Source organism: Antechinus flavipes, chromosome 3 (assembly GCF_016432865.1).
Source record: "Antechinus flavipes isolate AdamAnt ecotype Samford, QLD, Australia chromosome 3, AdamAnt_v2, whole genome shotgun sequence".
In the NCBI taxonomy this organism is placed as follows: domain Eukaryota; kingdom Metazoa; phylum Chordata; class Mammalia; order Dasyuromorphia; family Dasyuridae; genus Antechinus; species Antechinus flavipes.
The window spans coordinates 494,138,625-494,163,902 of record NC_067400.1 but is presented as its reverse complement, the minus strand read 5'-3'; the positions used below and the strand labels follow the sequence as shown (position 1 = coordinate 494,163,902).

The following is a 25,278-nucleotide window of genomic DNA, read 5'->3' as shown; positions in this document are numbered from 1 at the left end:
GAATACAAAATGATATTTGATATTCAAAACCCTTCATAATCTTGCTCCCTCCCATTTTCTACTGTTCTAGAAATCTGAAGATCTTAGTCTTTAACAAATACTCTTAGATCCTGTGACATTAGAATCTAGGCTCTCTCACAAACAAGAAAACCCACTTCTCAAAGCCAGACTCTTTCCTTGGCTTTCCTCCATGTCAATATAGTCTCTTTCTTCTGCTCAACTACTGAACTCCCTACTTCCTTTAAGTCCTAAATAAAATTTCAGAAACTAGGCTTAATAAGAACTGTCATTTGTACTTTCCATGTCTCTGGGTAACATACATGAAGCACATTACCAAACTTTAAAACAATCTATAAAAGTTACCAATTATCAACAGTGAACTAGAACAGTACTTCTTATTTTTTGGAGTTTCCAAAGTAGACATGTAAATTTTTTTTTATGTTTCCCAGGACTTTTTCATGTTTTCAAGCAATAGTAGAAAAGAGAGAAAAAGGAGTATTAAAGAAAAAATAAAGCAGAAGTAGAGGCAATCGGTTTTAAAAATTCACTCATTAAGGGATAGAATTCCTGGCTTTCATCACCAAGAAGGCAAAGAAAAGATGATGATGTTGTACTGTAATAATTAAGACAGAGACAAGAGGAGGAAAAGAGGAGAGAAAAGGGCTAAATGATAAAAGCATAGAGAAATTGGTAATAATGGTGACTCAAGGAACAGGAAGGGATTTAGGGCTGAGATTAGATATTTCACAAAAATGTTACTTGAATTATATCAAGATAATTTTATTTTTTAATTCATTTTGGACATACAGAATCACTTGTTTTATAACGGACAAGTAAATACATTTTTGGACAGATTGTAGAAACTACATTGATTTGTTGCTTACATTATATACTAACAAAAGGATACGTAAATGTCCTATTAGTGATTTTTTTTCTTTATTGTGAACATATTGACTTCTAAGAATTGAGAAATAAGGAAAAGTAGATCTAATGAAGAACAGTAGTCTAGGTAATATGAATAGAAAGGACTGGCTCTTTGATTTAAAGATTTGTCTTCCAAAAATAGTCAAAGCTTACCTCTTGCAAATGAGACTCCTTTTTCTTTGCTGACAAATTTAAGTGCTTGTCAAGAATAGAATAGTATTTCTCACTCTCTTTGTCAAACTTCTTCTTTCCATCCTAAGAAGGAAAACAAGAAGACATAACTTAAGAAGGGAAAAACAAAACACCACAGACATCCAAAATTAAGAATTAAGGAAATCTTAATTATCTACCATATGAAGTCACAAAGGCTGCTTTTTAAAATCTTTATTCTGATTATATTGACTATTTGAAAGAAAAGGAATTATGGCCTAGTCCATGGTAGGAATATAGGATTTGCCATATAAGAGTTATAGGTTAAATTAGTTTGGAAAATTGCATTAACATGATTAAACTTTCACAGTCCTATCCTTTGATGTCTTACAATAGAGAGAAAGTAAACATAAGTTTGTGAAGACTAGAACAGTGGAGGACAAGTTATGGCAGATCTAACCATAAAGAAGAAACTATGAATGTGGCCCTGACAACAGACTGTTTGTTTGCTGAGGAACAACCAAGCTAAGTGTGGAAAGGCTCAGCACCAGCAGTCTGGTCATATGGTGATTCATATTTTGGACATGGCAACTTGTGAAACAAAGACTACATATTGGCCCTTGGTCCAGTATGGCACCTTCTATTTCTTCAGTGACAATGGCAGGAAGGAAGAAAAAATGATAGAAAAATGAGTTTTCAATTGTTTATGTAACTCTTTCTATTTTAGGTATGTGGCTCTTGTCCAATGACTGAGTAGACAAAACATGCCCTATATAAGCATAACTTAGTCTTATCTATCTGGCTATAAATGAAATCAGTATACAAAAAGAAATTCCAGCTAAATGAAAAGATGGTTCATAGCCTCTTCTAGAAGAATGTCAACAAGAATCATCACTTTACAAGATTCTTTGTCAACCCAAATTGTTACATTCATGCTAAGCATTTGAAAACAAGATTAGCATGAAGATAGTTATAATTCATATAACAACAGTTGTCGAGGATGAAGTAGAGAAATCCTACTTCAAATAGGTAAGAATTTACGAGTTAAATCAGCACATGCCTTAATATTGGTGAATTCTATGCAAAGGTGGACCAAGGGAAAGATGCCCCCCCCAAAAAAAAAGATGAAAAACATGATTCAATAAGTGAGAATAGGGGATATCATTTACATATCATGAATCCTGTCTTAATAAAGAGTAAGGAGGCAATGGACATGAAAAGCATAAAATGAGAGAAAGGAGGAGAGAAATAAGGAAAAGAAGGATATGGAGGAGAAGGAGGAAGGGGAAGAGGTGAAGGAGGAGGAGGAGAAACAAAGAAGAAGAAGAAAAAAGAAATTTCAGTAGAAAGAATGCTGAATTTGTACTTAGAAGTCCTCTTTTCAAAGGATGACTATGTGACCAGAGGCAAAGTACTCAGGACTTGAGAATCTTTATTTTGAAAATCAGAGAGAAGGTGAACTGGAAATCTTCTAAGATGCCTTGCAGCTCTGAATCTGTAATCCTGTATAGTGTACTAGTGGGCAGAGTGAAATTTTTGTGGATATTTGTGGATAAGTCAGATTGCCAATTTAGGGCAAAGATCAAAGGAAAAGTACAAAAAGATAAGACAAGGAATGAAAATAGCTCAGATCTGCCCATTTTTAGGGAAGCAACTGCTTCTAAGAACAAGAAATGAATAAAAACTTATCCAAAGGTTCATGACAATCTAAAAAAACTAAACTGCATAAATAAACTACCATAACAAGGAAACCAGAAATAGCCTAGAAATTACAAACACATTCTTTTTTGGCCAAATGAAGAGAGCTGGCAGTCAAAGTCAGTGATAGTTTATAATATAAACTTATTTACAAAAGCTTGTGGAATGGGATTCCATACGATTATGAAGTAGCAACACCTCATTAAAAAGAAAGGGTGACAGGAAAAAAAGTTTCCAGAAAACTTGTCCAGAGACTAGATTAAATCAAATAAACTCAAGGGTATCTAAGGATGAAACCAGAATAAAGACAATAGATGAAAGATAAATATGATCTATCACTTTTTCTAAAACATCTCATTTTCTCCAACATTAGCAGTGGAGCTACCATTTTAACATCTCAGCCCCTGATGTCCTAAATGACAAAATAGAAGTGGCAATAAAGAAAACAAAGGAAGGAAAACCACGTGGGCTAGGCCAAGTACCAACAAAAGATGTCCAAGCTAAAGGTGATATAATTTTGAAGGTACAAAAGGATTGATTTGCAAGATATGTGAGAAAATGATAGTCATTTGAAAACATTTTAGATCCTATTATTTTTCAAAATACATTGGAAGAAAAAACACCGCCACCTCATATGCCTGTTTTTCTCTATCTACAAAATTTTAAGAGAAGAATATAGACATGTGTTAAGGGCATTTTTCATAAAATCTAAGTATGAAATTTGGATAATATTCTATAGTAGAGAATATCAGATTCTATTTTGGCTATTGTTAATTATAAAAGTATATTTTAACTTTTAGAATAAAATGCTTCTGCAAAGGTTTTCCTTTATGAAAATATGGCAAATTCATACAAAACTCCTTTAAAGATATAATAGATAACTTGATTTGTTGATTACTTGATTATTAATATCAAACAAGGTATAAAAGCAGGAAGATGGAAGTTCTCCAAAGATGTCCGTCATAGTCATGGTAGACATCCAACCCTGAGTGTAAATGGAAGGGGGATTTTTTTTATAAATGGTTAAGATACTCTAGATTCCCCTGATTCTTCTACGATGACAGATTCCATCAAGTTCCCAAACTGTACAAAACATTCTACCTGAAATGTACAATTACAAAAAATAATTCAGTTTAACCATCCACCAAAGAATAAAGAAGTAGATTTAGAATGCCTAGCATCTAGACAATGTTGAAGAAATCAAGTTAAGGGTCTTGCAAAGTCAAATGGAAAGGTATCTGGTAGGGTAAATTGTGGTATATTACCTAAGAAGAGCTGTACAGGAGAAAGAGCACCAAAAATGTTATCTTCTGAATCCCATAGACACTCCCTCCCAGCTCTGAAAAGGATTAAGGGGAAGTATTTTCTTATATCTCTTCTATAGGACCAAACTTGTTCTCTGTAATTGACATTTGTTTTTGATTGTTGTGATGTTTTTTTTTCTTTGCATTTACATTACCATTAAAGATATTGGTATATTGTCTTCCTGGCTCTAAGCAATAATTCAATATCTTTATCAGGTACAAGAGAAGAACAGTTGCTTGTCTGCATTGGCAGAGAAAATTGCCTTACCAAAGATCCCTCCACCCCTACATTACTGAAATCATCATTCCCTAACTATCTCTATGTCATTTCAACTGCTCTACAGCCTCTACCTCTAACTTGTGATCCTGGGCTCTTGGTAAGCATTCAAACTCATTTTGTCCAATTTCAGGACCAAAACTCCATTTAAAATTTTTCTTGATGTAATGCTGCTGGAACATAAATATTCTTCTCATTACCATTTCTAATTTTCTAGCTTTAACTCTGGAAACAGTAATGAAATCAACATGAGTCTTTCTTAAAAATACATGCCATTACTAAATTTACTAAATTACTAAAATTACTTAAAGTAATTAGTGATCCTATAACTTGAATTGGAATGAAAGGGGAAATTTTCTTTAGGAGGATGGAACTGGGCAAGGAACTATGGAATTTGGATATCATCTAAAGGAAAGTGATCCAATTAGGGATGGAAATACACATAAAAATCTTCAGATATATAAGATGTGAAGGTACAGAATAGATATTTAAACATATAAGCACACACATATAAACATATATACATGACAAAGCTATTCCCTAATAGATAAATAGTTAATGGATATGACCAAACAATTCTTTAAAGAGAAAATGTAAACTTTTAACAACCAATGTAAAAGATTCCTCCAAATGATTAGTAAGAGAAATGCAATTCAAAAGAAACTCTGAGCTTTCAACTCAAATTGTGCAAAATGGAGGGGAGAAAAGACAAATGACAACAATAATTAATATTGAAGGAGTTGTGGAAGAATACCATAGATACATCAGTGTGTTGTTGATGGAGTTGTGAATCAGTATAATCATTTTGTAAAGTATTTTGGTATTATGTAAATAAAGTACTAAAATATTCATAGCCTTTGACTCAGAGACTTCATCACTAAAAATCATACGCCAAGAAGACTGTCGATAAGAAAAAATTCTCATTTACATCAAAATATTTGTAGCAACACTTTTTTGTGATAGCAACGAATGGGGTGAATAATGTTAAATAGTAGGAACATTCAAAGAATGTGTGTGATCACAAAAGTATATGGAAAAATGTAATGAGTAGAACATTTCCTTTAATAATTAGAAGGTAATATGAAGCTATATTTTTGGACCTTGAGGCTAATAAGGATTGAGGAGCATGAACTGATCTGACAGGCAATGGAGACATATTGTGTCTTGGTGAAAATTATGGTTTAAGAAAATGCACCTGACAAGGGCATGCAGGACAAATTAGAAGGAAAGGAGGCCAAAAACAAAAAAGACAAAGCAACCTAATTAGGAGAAAGTTTATAGTAGTGCAGGCAAAACTAGTGAGGACCTAATCTAGAATGTTGGAAATAACTATTTTTTTTTTCCTTTTCATTTTGAAACAAGATTTTCTTCAATTTTTTTCTCTCTCATGCTATAAAGGAAAAAGTTCATAGACAGTAGCAAATTTTGAATAGCTTATGTGTAGTTACATTTCACAAGTCTTGTAGTTTACCTTCCGTTTAATGAAAAGGCAACAAATGAATCAGTTTTTTCCCCCAAGTGAAACGGAAGTAATTAGGACATATTCCTTCCAGGAACTATTCAAAATTTGCTACTTTTTATGGCTCATTTTCTTTTCTTAATAGCAAAAAGTGAGTCAGTGAAATCAAATATAGAAAGAGCATCCATAATCACAATGAAGAGAATTCAATTCCAAGTCACAACATTTCTTATCATGTGTGATTTTGGGAAAGTCACAGTTTCTTCATCTGGGGCAGAGGCGATAATAACACTTGTATAATCTGCCTCCTGGGGTTACTGTAAAAATAAAATGAAAATTTAAGATAAAGCATTTTGTGAATCACTGCATATATGTGACCTAATACTATGATGAATGTACAAAATTGCATCTCTTGGCAACATTTACTGCCCGACCCCACAGAATTCCAGAAAGAGATAATAATTTTCTATTAGTGGGCTTAAAAAAATAAAGTCCATTGGTATCCAAGTATTTATGGTTAGCTCTCTTTATATAGTGTGATACACAAATCAACTTTTCTTCTCTCTTTCAATTGAGGACTCAAACTTCCTTTCTCACTATTAAGGAAATGCAAAGGAAGTAAATCCCAGAAGAAAGGAGAACATACAGCTGGTGAGACTACACTGATATCTTTGTTTTCAGTTAGTGTTTGATGGCAGTTTTAAAGATGCTGCTTCAGTGCCAGCCCATCAGGAATTCTGGCACAACAAAAATCATTTTCAGAAGTTTCTTGTGAAAATGTCGGTTTCTCATACCACCAGATCAGAAAAGACCTATCTAACCAGAGATTCTATGATTGGGTGATCAAACAATAAAAATATTTTACAGGCCTGCCTAACATAAATTATTATCACAACTCAGGTACCAAAGGACACAAAGTGATCATCAATCCATAGCTCAATTAAGTTTTTTGTAAAAGGGCAAGGAGTAGTCATGGCCATGGAAAGATAATGTATAGAAACCCATTGTCATAGAAAAAAACCTGACACCAGAGTTGAAACTCCAGAATAATAGTGTGTGTGCCCTAGGGCATCTAGGTGGCATAGCTGATAGAGTGCCAGTCTGGGAGTCAAGAAGACTCATCTTCCTGAGTTCAAATATGGTCCCAAAGACTTATTTCCAGTGTGACCCCAAGCAAGTCATTTAACTGTTTTGGCTCAATTTCCTCCTCTCTAATATAAACTAGAGAAAGAAATGGCAAACCAGTTCAGTTTCTTTGCCAAGAATGCCCCAAAATGGAGTCACCAAGAATCAGGATAGGACTGAAAAAAAAATGACAAAACAACAAGCAGTATTCTTGGAAGAATCACTTGACTAATTCTCAATCACTTAAGTTACCATTTCCTTATATAACAAATAAAGGGACAAGGTGAAATGATTTCTAAGGATTAGCTCTAAAATTTGGTAATTTAAAAATATCATGCTTGCAAACAAACAAAATGATTTCACACCAAATTAGTAAGTGTTTCAGAGTCATTGTGGTGGTTTATTATGTATATTCAATAATAATTTAGGTCAAAGAAAACCTTATATGTTAATGGTTCTGTGGGAAACCAGAGCCACACAAAATAGCAAAATGCAGATAATCTGACAGTAAAATAATAACTACCTTATGATATTTTTACAATTATAAATTTCTAATATAGTTTCATATGTTCTAATAACAAAAATGAGCATAAGGACAGTGTCCATCTTATAGCAATAGCTTTACAAATTTTTCTCCATTACTTACAAGTATACATAAAGCATTTCTTTACACAGAAAGTGATCTTCCTAAAGAATAGGTATGACCATATAACTCTTCTACTCAAACTCTAATAGTTCCCTATCACCTACAGAATCATATATAAAATCATCTGGCTTTCAAAGCTCTTTATAAACTGGTCCCTTCCTACATTTCCAGCCTTTTTTTATACATCATCACATACTCTTTCATCAAAGGGTACTGTTAACCTTGCTGGTTTTCAAGTAAGCTACTCCATCTCTCAACTCTTAGCATTTTTCATTGGCAGTCCTCCAGGTAAGGAATTCTTGCCCACCCTTGGCATCATTGCCTTCCTTTTCATCCCAGAAAAAAAAATCTCATCTTCTGCAATCCCTCTTTAATTTCAGTGTCTTTCTTCACTTTATTAGTTATAATTTGTCCTGTATAACTCTTGACTGTACATAGTTATTTGCATTTTATTGCCCTTGAGAGTTTTATGAACTTCCCTCCTTTGTACCTCTAGTGCCCAGCATAGTGCTGGGAATAACTAATATCTACGGACTGACTAACATTTAGAGTGAATGATGCTGAGGAAAATATTCAGCTCTCCATTTGTTGTTCAATCATTTTCAGTCTGGTCCAACTTTTCCTGACACCATTTTTGAGGTTTCCTTGACAAAAACACCGGAGTAATTTGCTATTGTCTTTTTTTTTACATATGAGAAATTCAGGCAAATGGGTAAATAACTTGTACAGGGTCACATAGTTAGTAAATGTCTGAGGTTAGATTTGAACTCAATAAGATGAGTCTTCTGGATTCTAAGCCCAGAGTTTTGTTTTGTTTTTTCCACTGTGTCACCCAGCTCTGAATACAAGTATTCAATTTTAGATAAAGAGGAAGAATTACATCACAGAGGAATGCTCTGATTAAGCATTCTGAATCTCTGAATTTTTTCTGTGTACATAATGCACAAAGGAAGGTGAAATAAATATTTCCACAAATAAACCTATGTGTCTGCTTGAACACTGGAGGGCTCCAAAGATAAGGAAGAGAAAGAATCTATTTTTCATAAATTTTTTCACAAAACCAGACTAGAATTAGAATTGTTTTTTTAAGGCCATCTATTCCAGTTTTCTGCCTTTATGAAGAGCACAGTTTTATTTTTTAATATCTATTTTAATTGACATTTTATCAAGGGCATAAATAAATATCAGATGTAATTTCTCCTCCTCCCCTCAAATGAAAAAATATATTTAGAGTTTCTGTCTCCCACTTACAAAGTTCAGCCTAATTTCTACCACATAGTATATTGCAAATTTTCCCACACAACTATTTATGATAATATTGTGAGGATAACTTTTATTTGAATACTAACACTGGAAATAGTTATACTGAAAAAATAAAAACATGTTGATGATTAGTACTATATTTTCTTTAAAAAAATCATCATGTAAAGGAAGTAAAAGTTAATTTTATTTAATTTCAACCAGAATGTTCTAGCTGTTGGTTACTACTTCACACTGACTAAAATTATGATAACTTATTAAATAGGCATACAAAATTCAACCACTATTACCTATCATCTAGATATATAAATCGAATATATAGAATATAATATATAAAGAATATATTAAGGAGAATATAAAAAGAATATAAAAAGGAGAAATGAAAATTAGAAAAATAAAACACACAATTAAAAATATTCAATGAAAGATTGTAACAGAAATGTGTTTATAATAGGAACATTTTCTTTTAGAGGTTATATGATCTCTAATTAGTCCACAGAATCATCTGTCATTGTAATTAAGTCTTTCAGAATTATTGAATATTCTTTAAAAATTGTTTTCTTGTGGGTTAGAAAATGTCATGATGTCAAAATAATAATAGTCTGTGTTTAGATTTCTTGTTTGGGGCTTGCAAAGCACATTTGTAATAAGTATATCCTTTCAAAAATCAGCCTGAAGATCATGTTGTGAGGAAGGAAGATCAGCTGCAAAGAACATCATTAACACCACAGGAATTTATTCTGGGGAGTTTTAGAGATTACAAAGTTCTCCTCAAAGATCCTCTAAAGAAGATAAATAGACTGTTGAACTGACTAACCAGCAAAAGCTTTCTTCTATCAACCCTGGTAGCTGAAGAGAGAGATGAGTCATTCTGTTAAATGTTTGCCAGGCAGAAGCAGTTCAGAGAAAGGAAATAGATCCAAAAGAAGAGCATCATATACTTTAGATATGGTCTAAGTTGTTCTTGATTGGTGGAGATGGTCATAAGAACAATAGTGAAACTGGGAAAATCAGCTTTTACTTTATATAAGTTGAATGGTGAAATGAAAAAGTTTGAAAAGTCTTGGCTCTTTCCACAGAGAAAAGCTAAGGGGCATCAAGTTTACTGAATTGATACCTAAGTCTGGTACCAACTAAGAGGTGCCTGAGGCAATGCCTGAAATAATGGAAAAGCAGTCAGCAGAGGAGAGCATTTCCAGTAGCTTCAAATACACAAAGGAGAAGAAAGCTGAATTGTTTTAGACACAATATGAGAATGGAGTGCATTCCAGACTATCCCAATGGTCTTGACTTTTGTCTTGCTATTGGACTTTAGTGACTCTGAAAGAGAAGAGTTAAGTCTAAAGACTGTGCAGCTCTGCTTCATTTAAATCTAATTCATTCAAAAGTCAAGACCTCAACCTCCATATGTCATTGGTCCTCTTCAAAAATAAAGGATGAACAGCAAAAAGGATCAATAGAAAAGAGAAGGAACCCAGAAATCAACCAGGAGGAGGGCTAATAAAATGCCTTGGAAAGATTCCAATTCAAAATTAACCTTTTAAACTGCTTAACGATATGAATGTATAAATAATTTAGGTTGGTTAAAAATTCAAAATTGTAGTAACTCAGTAATTAGAAATCAGCTTTTGCATATAGGTTTTTCCTTACCTAAAAAGGTGAATATCACTGAATGAAAGAAGTTTTGTTTTGGTTTGGTTTGATTTTTGTTGAAAGGGCACCTCTCAGAATAATGTTTTTAAATGTATAAAATAACATGGGCAAGATTACAAAGAAGCCATTTATGTCAAAATACAATTAGAAAATATATATTTTTTAAAGTTCACAGACTCCAGGTTAAGAATTTTTAAACCACTAGTAGCATTACTCAAATACATTATTGGATTCATAGGTTCATACTTTTGAGCTCAAAGGAACTTCAAAAGATACCCAACTCCATTTCCCTACAGACTACAGACAGATAGTCACTTGTTCAAGGTAAGACAACTAGTAAATAGTAGATCTGGGATTTGAATTTAGGTCCTCCAACTTTAAATTCTAAGTTCTTTTCAATATTTTGAATTGAACCAAAAGGCAGGAATACATAAGACGTAGCATAAAAGATATGAAATTTCAGACAGCCATGGCACAAAAATCACAAGATAATCTACCAGATCAAAATCAAAAATAAAATTTTAGGTGAAATTGGAAAAAAATGTATATATAGTAAATTAGATATGTATATACATACAGAGGCATGATTAACATAAAGAATGAGGTTATAATATATGTTGTCTAGACAAGAGAGAAATGGCTGAATCCCATGACTTAACAATAGCTAAGCTAATGAAACAAAGTAGAAATGATTGGGTACAGAAGGAGGGAAAGATGAAAATAGGTGATTTGAAGAAAATATTCTGAAATGGCTCTTAAGAGGATAAAGTATTTTCTGTGAGCTTTCCTTTTCATCCCAAGAAACCCAATCCTAACTTATGACAGTCACTTAAACACACTTGAAAAAAAAAATCAGCTACTTTCTGGGTTTTCCTATTATAGTACAGTTTCTGAGCCTCAATTTCTCAGGAAAATAAAGGTGTCTAAGGGCAATGTAAATGATCACTGACTTTCCTTCTACCTTTAATATTCTCTTGTGGTGTTTTTCTTCTTTAAAATATAATGGTTTTCTCTGGGAGCAGATTTCTTGGGGAGGTTTTCTGGAGGCAGCCTTCGTTCAGTTAATAAGTAATAATCACCCAAAGTGTAGCCAGTTGATAAAATGCAAATGTTTATTTTCTCCTTCCAAAATAGCCCAGTTACTTTTTCTTGGTGGCCTATCTTTCTGCTTGGTTCTAAGAGCTCCCTCCGAATGTCTCCAAATCCAAAGGTTTGTCCTTCATCCTCCAGCCAGCACCAAGGTGGAAGATGCAATGAATCTCTCTTGCCTCCAAGAGAGGGCTTCTGGCTGAACTCACTTGACGCTCCCCTCTCAATGTAATTCAGCTGAACTCTCCGACAGAGCCTCTGTCTGTTTCTTATATATGATCTCCTCTGAGAGAGAGTGGATTATGGGTTTTCTTCCAGAGTGCTCTCTGGTCCTAAGAGCTTCAAGGGATGTGTGAATTCACAAAGTTACAAAGTTTACTTTGTGACTCTCCCATACTTGTGAACTCCAATGAGTACTTAAATACTTCTTGCTTATATGAGCTCTCTAAAGATGTGAACACACAAGCATTGTATCAATTAGTTCTACTTAGTACCTTGTTTCAGGTTCTGGCCCAAAACATCTCCTTGTAGGATCAGATCAATGATACTGAACCATGCTAAATTAGATAATTATTGTCTCTATCAACTCTAATGACTTAACAGTTTGGAAAGATTCCAACATTCTCTAATTTCTCAATATCTACAGTTCCTACTTCAGTAATACTCTATTGCCATTACTTTTATGTCACATAATGATGGCTAGGATCAAATGAGGTAATGTGGGGAAAACATTCTGGAAACATCAACATGTTATATGAATATCACTAAAACATGTCAAACCATAAATGACACTGGGAAAGATTGCCTGCTGTTGGGATTAGCCATGTCACCCTGGATGTAAGAAGGTAAGCTTATAAAGGACTTGGATAATGTATAACAACACACATATGCAAAGCTCCTTAGCTAATCTCTCAATGAAGATTTACATGTGCAATATGGAATGCTTTTATCTGTGTGTACACAAAATGAAATAGTACTAAAATCTCTGATGAAATTCATAAAAATAGCCAATAAGTGTTTGTAAGATATTAAAAATTCCCCTTTTTCTCCCAATGGAGGGGATTTCCTTTGCTTTACAAGAACACCTTGTCTGTAAAGCCACAGCCAAAAGCTATGAGTATGTCTATACTTACTAGATGGGAAGTTCTTGGCAAAGAAGGCTGAGGGGATTTTCCTGTTGTACTCTCTTTCCTTACAGCCAGTTCTTCTTTTGAACTCTTTTTGGTAGCAACAGGCCTCTGTCTAATATTGGGTGAGGATTTTAGTTCAGGTCAAGGGGTCCCTCTGATTCTGAAATAATTGGGTTTTAAAACTGGTAACAAATTTGAAAACTAATTGTAAATTTTAAAGAACATGTAGACAGTGTATAAGGGTCAATATTTGGAAGTTTTTGTTATTAATTTTACAAACTTTATTCTTGTGATATACAGTAACAGTAAACAGTTCTATGACTTAGGCCCATAACTGGAGAGCAGATTGGATTGTATAAGAAATTGAGCAGTATTTTTAAAGATCTCATGATACTTCCCCAATGCAAAGATCCATAGTTTCAACACAGATGTTCAGTCAATTATTCTATATGGTCATAAAATACTATGATTTCCCAAAAAACAAAACAAAAAAAAAAAAAAGAATGCCTTCAAGGTTACACAGAACTGGTTCAAAGGGAAGTAAGCCTCCTGAGTAAAACAGTATGCAAAATAAGTGAATGTTGTTAAGTGGTAAGAACCACCATAAAACAGGTCTAATCAAATGCTGTGAAAGAAGACAGAAGAAGACACAGATCTCCACCCCTTCCCCTAAGTACTTGTTGCTTTGCAGAAGCAAAGGGTCTCAAGAGATGGAACAGTACCTAGAATGCTTGCATGTGTATATTATTATTGAGTTTTTTCCTAAATAAAATTCTTTGTTATAAAGGATGATCCCTGAAAGAAAAAAAGTAAAATGAGGGGAGAGAAAATTCGGATGATATAAAAATAAATGATTTAAATAAAATGACTTTAAAAAATGTAAATGGCCAAAGGGTAATATTTTTCATATGATCTATTTCAAGAAATAGTCATATAAGTCATCTTCAAACAAATGCATAATCAGAAAAGGAGATGAAATTGGCTATAAGTAAGAGTAATTGTGAAACAATAGAAAGCCTAAGAATTACAAATGGAAAAATATCTTGAGGAAAGATTCTAACATATTGGGTTTCTGAAGGAAATTCAAAAGAACATTGCCAAAATCATATAGGATAAGAAGGTTTTAAAAGGTTGTATTCTGTCTAAATGGACGATTAATTGCTATAAATGATCTCCCTGATTTATCGAAGTACTGGAACAGTATCTCAAGATTTAGTGCAGGAAAGACATCAGTGATCAACTAATTTAACTGCTTTATTTTACTAATGCACTATTTTGTCTGGTGAGTGAATGCCTAGCTACTATATTTAGTTGGTTTTAGACCAGATTGTACCTTATATCCTATCCAGTCATTCACTACAAGTGTACTACTTTCTTTTCTCCCCTTTCCTTTCTCTTCCTCTGATTATGACAATCAAATCAATACTACCAGCTTTTGGAAGAGACATGTCAATTGAATGCTCTATTGATAAACTCATCAAAACTAAAAAAATTGGTTATTTGGTATCAAAGTGACAAACAAGTCTGAATGAAGATTATGTAGTATCAAAAAGATATTTCTTATAATTAGCTGTTTATTAATGGATTAAGGACATACTAGAATCCAGTGTTCTATCCACTGAACCATACTGTCAGTGATGCAGACTGGAGAATCCACATTGATCAAACCATAGACTTGGAAATAGAAAGCATTTTGCAAATCACAAAACAAAAGGAATATAAAAATATGAGTTTATGTAATTATGGAAAGGCTCACAATAAAGGGATAAAGGAAGTAAAACAAAAACAAAAATGAAGGAAGAAAAATATATAACTTAGCCATTAAATTTGAAGGCTAGATAGTAAAGTACTATTTTCTGTTCACCTGGTTCTGTGCCACAAGGTTTAATTAAAAATATCAGTTCCTATTCACCAATTTGACCTTTTTTATTTCAATCAATTGTACAATGTTGTAATTGAACAGTAGTTCTATACTTGGAGTTTAATTAGTTTTGTACATTATCATTACTCTGTATTTAAGAAGTTCTTTCATGTTATCATATAAACATGATGCATTCCAGTAAGAATACTTGTGAAGTGCATGGGAAATCTGTATTAGTGTAGTATTCTTCTTTGGCTCCTTGGTAAGTAGGCCCACTCAGAGTCTAGATATAGTTTTGCTATCTAAATGAAGATTGTTCACATGCTAGTCAAAACTTAATGGAAATATTCTGACATGGCACCTTAGTTCCATAGAGTACATTTACTTTACAATGTTTAAAATGAAGAATAGGAAAAAATGAGACTTTAAAATAATAATCTATACTTTGCATTCTCAACATGGAAATTCTACTAAAATTTTAAAGTTACTCATGATGAGTGACATGACTACTGACTTTGAGTTGAAATCCTATTTCATTTACTTACTGTAATATCCTTATACATCCATCCTACTAACATATACTATCTCATATAATAAGTGATCCTTTTTAAGTCAATCTGCAGCATTGAGACTCAGTTTCTTCATCTGAAAAATTAAGGTCTTAGATTAAGTGATTCCTATGGTTACTTTGAGCTTTAAATCTATGATCTTGTATATCAACTTTTATTATACTCACTCTTACTAACTATAAGCAACTGATAGTTCTCCACTTCAGGTCTACATTTTTGTAAACAGTGATTTATAGGTGTGTTTATAAAGATTTTGTGTGTATATTGGTAATAGAATCCCAAATATTTGACAAGATTTTTAGATTTTTGAAATGGAATTTCTTCAACTCCTCCTATTTGGTTTAATTAATATTATACAGAAATGCTGACTTGATTTATTTTATATCCTGCGATTTTGCTGAAGTTGTTGCTTTAAATTAATTTTTAGTTTTGTTTCAAGGTAATTTTTAATCGACTTACTAGAGTTGTTAGTATAGTACCACATCATCTACAAAACATGAAAAAAATTTCTTCTTTACTTATGCTTATTCCCTTAATTTCTTTTTCTTGTCTTATTGCATTTATAAGCATTTCCAGAATGGTTAAATGAAAATGGTAACAAAGGACACTTAATATCTTCATCACTAATTTTATTGAAAAGGATTCTAGTTTATCCTCATTGCAAATTTTAAGAATCCTGTCTCAGAAGAAACTGAGCAACTCCTGAGTAAAATCCCAAAGAAAAAGACCCCAGGACCAAATATACCACCAAGTTAATTCTAGCAAACAATAAAAGAACAATTAATTTCATTACTACATAAACTGCTTTCAAAAATAGCAAAATAATAAATCCAAAATTCCTTCTATGATACAGATATAGTCCTAATATATAAATCAAGGACAGTCAAGAGAAAGAGAACTATAGATAATATCTACAATGAATATTAATGCAAATGTATAGACAAAATACTAGCAAAGAGGTTAAAATAGCATCACAAAGATTATGCATTAAGATTGGGCTAAATTTATATTAGTCATACAGATTCAACTTAATATCAGAAAAAAATCATATTTAATTAGCTTCATTTATAACAAAAATTATAAAATCACACGATTATATCAATAGATGGATAAAAAACTTTGACAAAATACATTACTTTTGTTTTAAAAATACCAAAAAAAAAAAGCTATAGGAAAAATAAGTTTCTTAAAAATGACAATTATATGTATTGGGAATATCCCTGTCTTCCTCTCCATCATTTCCTTTTCCTTTCCCCACCTCTTTCTTCTTTGTTCCTTTGAATGTAAGAAAGTAAATCATTATTTCCATTAGTTTCATTCACAGTAAGAACTGGCAATAATTTAAAGATTTCTTTCTCAGTAGATAAAAGTTTAAAAACATGGGGAAAACCTTTGAGTCCATTTAGAAAACAAAACTTAGTATATATAATACAGCCCTTGTATTTTATTTGTTTTTTTTTATCTGCACTTTCTGATAAAATATTGTAAGGTGGGCATATATTCAAATGGCCAAGAGTCTTTTACTTGTAAAGGCTGTTTCAGTAGAATTTGAAATAACAAAAATTTAGGAGCTGTTCTTCCAAATATTTGTAGAAAATGAAACATTTAAGACATTTTCAAAAACATGTTAAGAATGTTACATATCTCATTTATATTTGAATTTATTACAAATCTTTTTATATATTTCTTTTTTACTAGTAAATTACTTCAAAAAAATACTTTGATTTTTAAATAAACTTTAACGTGGAAAATATGTAATAGGATTAAACAAGAATCCCATAAGTAATGAAACAATTATTAAGCAATAACTATGTATCGAGAACTATATTAAGCCCTGAGGATAAAACTAAAAATAAGAACAGTATCTAACATCAATGAGTTTACATTTTATGAACTCATTTATATAAAGAGAATTTTTGTCAAAAAAATCTACCAAGCAGTACCTCTGTATATTAAAATTTTAGACTTAATTGACCTATATAGAACAATCCCATTAATTCAAGAAGCAAGAAAAAAATTAAAACAATTTAATTAATTTTTTAATTTATTAAAATACTGTATGCAGTTGGTAAAAAAAGAAAAAAAGGGAAATTAAGAATGAATGATGTTACAAATCTTCAGCCTCATCTCTGAAACTGGCTTCCCCATAATTAAAGATACTGGACTTGGTGGCATTGAAAAATTTATAACACTATGCTCTTTTTGATTCCCTAGATATAAAGTAAGCAACATATTATGCATACATGTGCATGCAAATACAGATATGTATACATTGACATGTAGCATTAATTTTTCATATTTATATGTGTGTATATTTCCTCCAATTGGAGAAGTGTGAATAGAACTTGGGAAGAATTGAAAAACTCTTTCAAGGGAAAAGAAGGTAAATTGGGATGGTATCTCAAGTAAGTCATGTTGCTTGTAGTGCTGAGGAAGAAAAAGAGAGAGGAAAAGCTTATAGCAACAAAACAAGCAACAGGAAGCTGCTCTGTCAGTATGGCTGTTTGAAATTAGGGATTTAATTCAAGTATCCATCAATCACAAAGTCTTGTCCCTTTCTTTTCTCTCCATTTTGCAAATGGGTACTCATAAAACTAAAGATAAAATTCAAAAAAAAATAAGGCAATATTACATGATAATTATCCCATCAATAATTACACCAAAAAGTGGAACAAAAAAATCCCATACTGATGAATTACATCTCACAATTCCAAGAATTTTTACTAGCTGTTCTCTATGCCTAGAAATCTGTCCCTCCTCATTTCTGCCTTGTTCAAGTTCCAGCTAAAATCCCAGCCTTGTAGAAGTAGAAGTTTTCTTTCTTGATTCCCCTTTAACATTAGGGTCTTTCTTCTTGTCTCCAATTAATCCTGTATATATCTTTTTTTGCACACAGTTGTTTACATAATGTTTCCTTCTATTAGTCTGTGAGCTCCCTGAGAGCAAATTATTTTTAATTTTTGTATCTCCAACTTTTAGTACAGTTGCTATCACATGACAGAGGCTTAATAAATGTTTGCTGACTAACTAAAAGTAAGACTTTCTGCTTTAGCAATAAAGGATAGAGTACTGTTTTCTTTGTCATGATATCAAAGTGGCTGTGTATACCCAGATTTTAATAGCTTTAGCTACTCTGATTTGACATGTGAGTGCTAAATATTTTATAGAAACTATTAAATGTTTTATACATCTTTTAAAAGTCCAACAATTGAAAATACATTTTCCCTCAGAAGGATGCAAGTGGTGAAGGTCCCCCTAAAATGAAATTAAGTACATATATTTCACATTTCACGAATATTTCATATGTCAGAGGTGTTATTACATTCTAAAGAATTCCTGAGGCAAGGCCATCATGTGGCAGAAAACAAATGACTTGGAAAAAAAGAAAACCATATTAACTTGGGATGTGCTTTATATCACTGTTGCTTTAATAGTAACATTCCTATATCTACTTTTAATAGCAATACTTGTATCTACTAAAACATATATATTTAAGAAAATACTTGAGTCATTTAGATAAACAGCAAGCAAACCCATCTTAAAGGAGACTCAGAGCAAATTTCTGTTCTCTTAGTTAAAGATAAAGTAAGGAAGTAATACTTCAAAGTCAAATTTTGTAATTCCAGTGGATATACTCTTAGATGCTTCCCTAAATGAATGTTACACAAAACTGGCTTTAATCAGACAAAATATAAAGATATCTCATATTAGCAGTGATGATTCTTCTAATTTGCAGACTGCCCAGACCCCTTAAAATCTTTTGCTTCTGTTTTTAGTCATTCCTGTGGGAAAATGAGGAAGAGGAAAAATATAATGAAAGGCAAGTTTAAAATATTTTGTTGTTTGAGAGAAATATCAGCAGATTCTGAGAAAATAGAAATTGGTCTTTGAAGTTATCTGCTGATTTCTTGTACTTTGATGGCAGATTTAAAATCTCAAAGGATATAAACAGATTAAAACATTGAACTAAATTAAGTAAAACACAATTTAATAAGGTTTAAAAAAGTCTAGTACTTAGGATAAAAAAATTAACTTCACAAATAAAAGATAGACGAGATATATTTAGAAGGTAGTTTTTCTTTTAAAAAAATTGGGAGAGATTTAGTTGACTGCAAGCTTAATGTAAGTCAAATATATGATGTTTAAACTAAAAAAGCTAAAGTTTAGATCCTAGGTTGCATTATATAAGGGAAAATTATAAGGATAGGGAGGTAATAATCTTATTGTACTCTGACCTAACCTGGTCAAAATGTAGAATTCAACTTTGGTTGCCACATTTTAGGAATGCTATTGATAAGTTAGAAAGGAGGACAACCAGGGAATCCTGATGAAGGGCTTCAAAATTGTGCTATATAAATAGCAATAAATAGTGACATATTTAGTCTGGGGAAAAAAAGATGATATGAGGAAACATGACAGCTACTTAAAGCTTTCATAGGATCACAGATTTAAAGCTGGATAAGACCTCAGATGCCTTCAAGCACAAAGTCTTCAGCTTTTCAGTGAAGAAATTGACCCAAAAATTTTAAGTGAAATAAGAGAAAGGATTTAGCCCAAGTGCTTTCACTCAAAATCAAATTCTCTTTCCAAAACAGAAGCCTGTACCATTAAAGAAGGGGCAGGGATGAAAACTGCAGAAAAATAAAGTTTAACTCATAGAAAGCAGACTTCCTAACAATCTGAGATTCCTAAAAGTCAGACTGGAGTGACTGGATTTTCTTATCACATGAATTCAATAACTTTGAGTGGGATAACTTTGTCAGGAACATGATTAAAGGCATTCACTGATTGACTGAATTGGATGAGCTTTGTAGCTATGAAATTCTCTGTTTCTATGATGGATATACTTGTTTTATCGTGTGTATATCTAATATGAAGGAAATTAATTGAAAAATTCTTTTACATGTTCATCAAATATGCACATTCATTATGGTGACCACTATCTCCAGTGGTCAGAAAACAGAAAGAAAGGGCTTTGTCAAGAAAATTCCATGGATACTATAATAGTTTGATATTTCCTTCCCCATTGTGTTCTAATTTTAGCATTTTAGCAGAGTGCTTAGGAGGCACCTAATGAAGATTTGTTACTTTGATTTCACAAGATAGGGAGATAGACAGAGTCTTCATCTAAGACTACAACTAATCCTACTACTACCAGGTCTGTTTACAAAAGTTATTAGGGGGGAAAAATAAAAGAACCTTCATGTTCTAAAATGTTTATATTAGCTCTCTTTGTGGGAGCAAGGAATGAAAATTGCAATGATACAATTGGGAATAGTTGAACAAGTTGTGATATATGATTGTGATGGAATACTACTGTGATACAAGAAATAATGAGCTCAATAATCTTAGGAAAAAATATGGATAGTCTTTCTTTTTCTTGGTCAGGCTTTTAGGTTTAAATTACTTGTGTAGGGTCACATTGTTAGTTAAGTTAAGAGATTGAATTTAAACTCAGGTTCTCCTGATTCCAGAGCCAGTCAGTGCTCTAACCACTGTGAAAACATGAATGGTCTTGAATTAAATAATGAAGAATAAAATGAGTAGAACTGAGAGAACATGGCATATAAGAGCAATATTGTTTGAAGAACAACTTTGAGTGACTAAGCTATTTTGATGAATATAATCACCCAAACTGCTATCTGCATCCAGAGAAAGAACTGATAAATAGCAGCATGTATACAGATTTTTGTCTAATGGTAGCTTTCCCTAGAGTGGGAATGGGAAGGAAAAAAAAATTATATATATATATAATGTATGTACAACTTGCTCTTCCTTTTATATATACATATTCATTATATTATGTATTATATAAAATTATATATTACATATAATTATTTTATATGTTTGTATATTATATATAGAACTATATATTATATATAATATAGAATATTGAATATATATGGAAGTATTCTATTTCTTAAATTCAGAATAAATAAAATTAAAAATTAAAATAAACAAAAAAGACTATAGTTGAGATATTGGGGCTAGAATAAGCCTTAAATTATGTAATCACAGAATATTAAAGCTAAAAGGGACCTTCTATATCTAGTTCAAAGAATTTAGGTCATTTATCCAAGGTCAAACCATCTAATTAGTAAATTATTCTAATTACTCTAAGGATTAATTGTATTAATTGGAAAAAAAACCCAACAACTATTAGTTTGCAACAGCAATCTAATTGCACCTGGGAATGTAGTTATTATCCTGTAACTTTTCAATGATGCTACTAGGAATCAAATCAGTATTACAAAAACATCTGACCCCAATAAAATTTAGAGTCCACTAAACTTTGTCTCCCACAAGGCCTCAACAACCAGGAGATCACCAATCACTTAGCTTTCTAAAGCATCTGAATTCTTATTTTGAAAGCTTTGGGGAGATGGGGTTGCAGGGAACAGATGGAAATATCATTAGAACTATCACTTACTTCCAAATGGTAGCCAAATGTTTTCAGGGCCTGGGAATACATCATAGCTAAGCAAAAAAGGTTCACCCCAAAAGGGTAGGGGGAAGGAATATTTTTCCCCCAAAATTTAATCAATCAGTAAACATAATTATAACAGGGAAGGTACTGAAATTCAGAGAAAGTAGAGAAGGCTTCCTGTAGAAAGTAGAATTTTAGTTGCAACTTGAAGGAAACAAAGGAGATTAAAGTTTAATCAGAGTAGGAATAATATTCCAGGCATAGGGTAAAGCCAGAAAAAAAAATGCCCAGAGTCCAGAGACTGGAGTATTTTGTTCATAGCATCCAAAAGGCTGGTGTCATTGGACTAAAGAGTACAAGTTGGAAGTCAGCTGTAAGAAGACTGAAAAGGTAGAAGAGAAAACAGATTATGAAAGACTTTGACTAACAGAGCATACTGTATTTGCTCCTGGAAGAAATAGGGAGCCACTGGACGTTTTAAACAGGGGAATGGCATAATTGGATTTGTGTTTTAGGAAAATCTTATTTTAATTATTTTAATTATATTAATAAATGGAAATGGATGGGAGTGGGGAGAGGCTAGAAGCAAATAGACTCACAAGTGGGCTACTGTAACAAATCCAGGTATGAGATGATACAGGTTTACACCAGAGCAATGACAGTATCAAAGAAGAGAAGGGGATATATGAGAAATGTTGAAAAGGTGAAATAAGTTTTAGCAACAGTTTGGATATGAGAGGGAAGGGTGATATAGTGAGAAATCCAGGATGATGCTTATGTTGTAAGACTGAAAGACTGGAGGGGAGGAGGATGTTGCCTTTTATAGTTAATAGGGAAGGAAGGAGGAAGGGAGAATTTAGGGGCAAAGATATTATGTTCTGTTTTTGATAATATTATGTTTAAGATGACTACTGGTCATACAATTCAAGATATCTAAAAGACAGTTGGAGATGTGCGAAAGGAGATCAGCAGAAAAACATGTGACAGATTTGAGTATCATCAGCATAAAACCCATGGGAGCTGATGAGATCAATTAAGTTCTGCAATATAAGACAGAATCCTGAGACACCTTTAACATGCCTTGTGGGGAAGGATCAAGTAAAGGAGAGGTAAGATAAGGAGAAGGGAAAACCTAGTTCTAGTTGTTGCCCTTCATTCTCAAAGAGGAGCAAAATAGCATCACAATGTTAGAGTCAAGTTGCAGTCTCTCTGAGTGTGGCTTATCAGACCAAGCTGAGCTTGGAATGCTCTGCCACAGGTCTGACACAAATACTCCCTATGCACATCTTGGGTAGCTTTTCTAGCTTTGCACATGTTGCATTTCGTCTGAACAAATTCAATTCTGCTTTGCTCATAAAGCACAGCACCTTTTCTGAGGAAGGCACACCATGCTGGCAGTCTCCTGTGCCTCCCATGTCATACAATCAATTGTAAATTCAGAGAGACTTTGAGAGTGTCCTTGTATTATTTTTTTTCGGACCACCTTGTGAGAGCTTGCCCTGTATGAGTTCTCTATAAAATAGTCTTTTAGGCAAATGCACAGTTGACATTTGAACAATGTGACCAGTCTACCAGAGCTATACTCGCTGCAGAAGAATTAGAATGCTTGGCAGTTCAATTCGAGAAAAGATTTCAGTGTCTGGTATCTTATCCTGGCAGGAGATCTTCAAAATCTTCTAAGAGAACTCAAATGGAAGCGATTCAGTTTCCCTGGAGCAGGGTTGGTCCAGGTTTCACAGGCATACAACAATGAGATCAGCGCAATGGCTCTGTAGACTTCAGTTTGGTAGAAATCTAATCTCTCTCCTCTTCCGCACTTTCTTTCGGAGCTTCCCAAACACTGAGCAGGCTCTGGCAAGGCATGTCTCAATCTCATTATCAATGCAGACAACCCTGGATAGTATACTGCCAAGTAAGTGAACTTTTCCACAGCATTCAAAACTTCTCATTTGTTGTAACTGACAGATGCTGTGGTGCTGATTGATGGAGGACCTGTTTTCTTGGTGTTAATTGTTAGGTCAAAATTAGCAGAAGTAGCAGAGAATCAATCTATACTTTGTTGCATCTTAACTTCAGAGGTTGTATTGAGTGCACAATCATCTGCACACAAAAAATCTTGCACCAACACTACTTCTACATGAGTTTTAGCTTATATCCAGAGTTTACCATCAGTGAGACAGCTGATTTTGATGTCAATTTTTGACAACACAGCTGAAAACAACATGCTTAAAATCATGGAAGCAAGCGCACGGCCTTGTTTCATTCCATTGGTGCCTGAGAAAGCTCAAGAATATTTTTCTATTTTCCCAAACCTGGGCAAGCATGCCATTATGAAATTCTGCTACTATATTAATGAACTTCTCTGGGCTATTGCATTTTGAAATAATTTTCCATGAGTTCTTGTGACTGACAGTATCAAAGGCTTTAGAATTATAAATGTAAAACCCCCGTGCTGCTGCTGCCATTTTTCCTGGAGTTGTTAGGCAGCAAATACCATGTCAACTGTTTCTCGGGCCCTTCTGAAGCCACACTGGCTTTCTGGTAAATAACCTTCCAGGTGTAGGAGCAGCCTATTTAAGAAAAATTCTGGCAAAAATGCCTGCCAGCAATGAATAAGAAACTTCCCCTGTGATTGTCACAGGACATTCTCTTCTCTTTATCTGTATAGGAATGGACAATGGAAGCCTCCTTGAACTCCTGGGACATAATTTTCTTTTGCCATATAATTTGGAAAATGTCAGTCAGCTTTTGTATGAGCAGTGGACTCTTTCCCCATAACTTTGTAAATTTCAATTGAAATAGAATCAGCATCAAGTGGTTCACCACAGGAAAGGAGCCTGATACCATTCAAAACTTGTGCAGTTAGAACTTCATTTAGGGAGTGACTGATTTCAACTTGAGGTAAATAGTTAAATCCGATCTCAGATATTTACTAGCCATGTTACCCTGGACAGGTCACTTAACCCTGGGGTAACGAAACCAGGAGAGAATGATATCCCAAAGCTAGAAACAAAGGAGTAGCAAAAAAGAGAGAATGATCAATAGTGTCAAAGGCTACAAAAGTCAAGGACAATGAAGATTGAGAACAGGTCATTGGATTTGGCAATTAAGAGATCATTAATTTGTAGAGTTAAATTGTAACTTTGGAGAGAGCAGTTTAGATGTAATGATGAAGCCAAAAGCCAAATTGGAAGTAGTTGGAACACAAGGTTTTGCACAGGTCAATGTCAAAAATTATCTTTGCATGTATTTTGAAAATTAAAAAGCTAATATTATATTGAAAACAAGTTGGAAAGGATTAGAAGAAAGTGAGAGGAGTAAAGGGTGGAGTAACATATTATAGACAGCTTTTTTGAGTTGTTATAATGGACAGATGAGAGATAGAAGTTAGCAGGAATAGAAAGAACAAATGAGGATTTTTGCTTCTTACTTCTTCCCACACAACAGAGGAGACATGAGTATATTTGTTAGCAATAGGAAATGAGCCAGTAGAGAGAAAATAAGTGAAAATAAGCAGGGATGATAAGAGGAATCAATCTACTGGAGAAGACAAGATGGAATGAGATCAATCAAATTAGTAGAGGGGTTAGCCTTGGAAAGGAGAAAGGCCACTTCATCATGTGAGACAGGAATAGAAGGTGAGAGTAGCAAAAGATACTTGAATGACAGAATGTTAAATAGGGAAGATGAAAGTGTCTTGGTGAAT

At 33.1% G+C, this 25,278-nt stretch overlaps 1 protein-coding gene across 1 annotated transcript in view; it reads right to left on the bottom strand.

The window, feature by feature from the left end:
* The window catches only part of ARHGAP42 (Rho GTPase activating protein 42), a 405,542-nt gene that overhangs the window by 121,660 nt on the left and 258,604 nt on the right, over positions 1-25,278 (bottom strand). Inside the window, exon 5 of the mRNA XM_051986849.1 lies at positions 1,078-1,179. Coding sequence (XP_051842809.1) covers positions 1,078-1,179 — 102 coding nt within the window. The remainder of the gene's footprint in view (positions 1-1,077; positions 1,180-25,278) is intronic.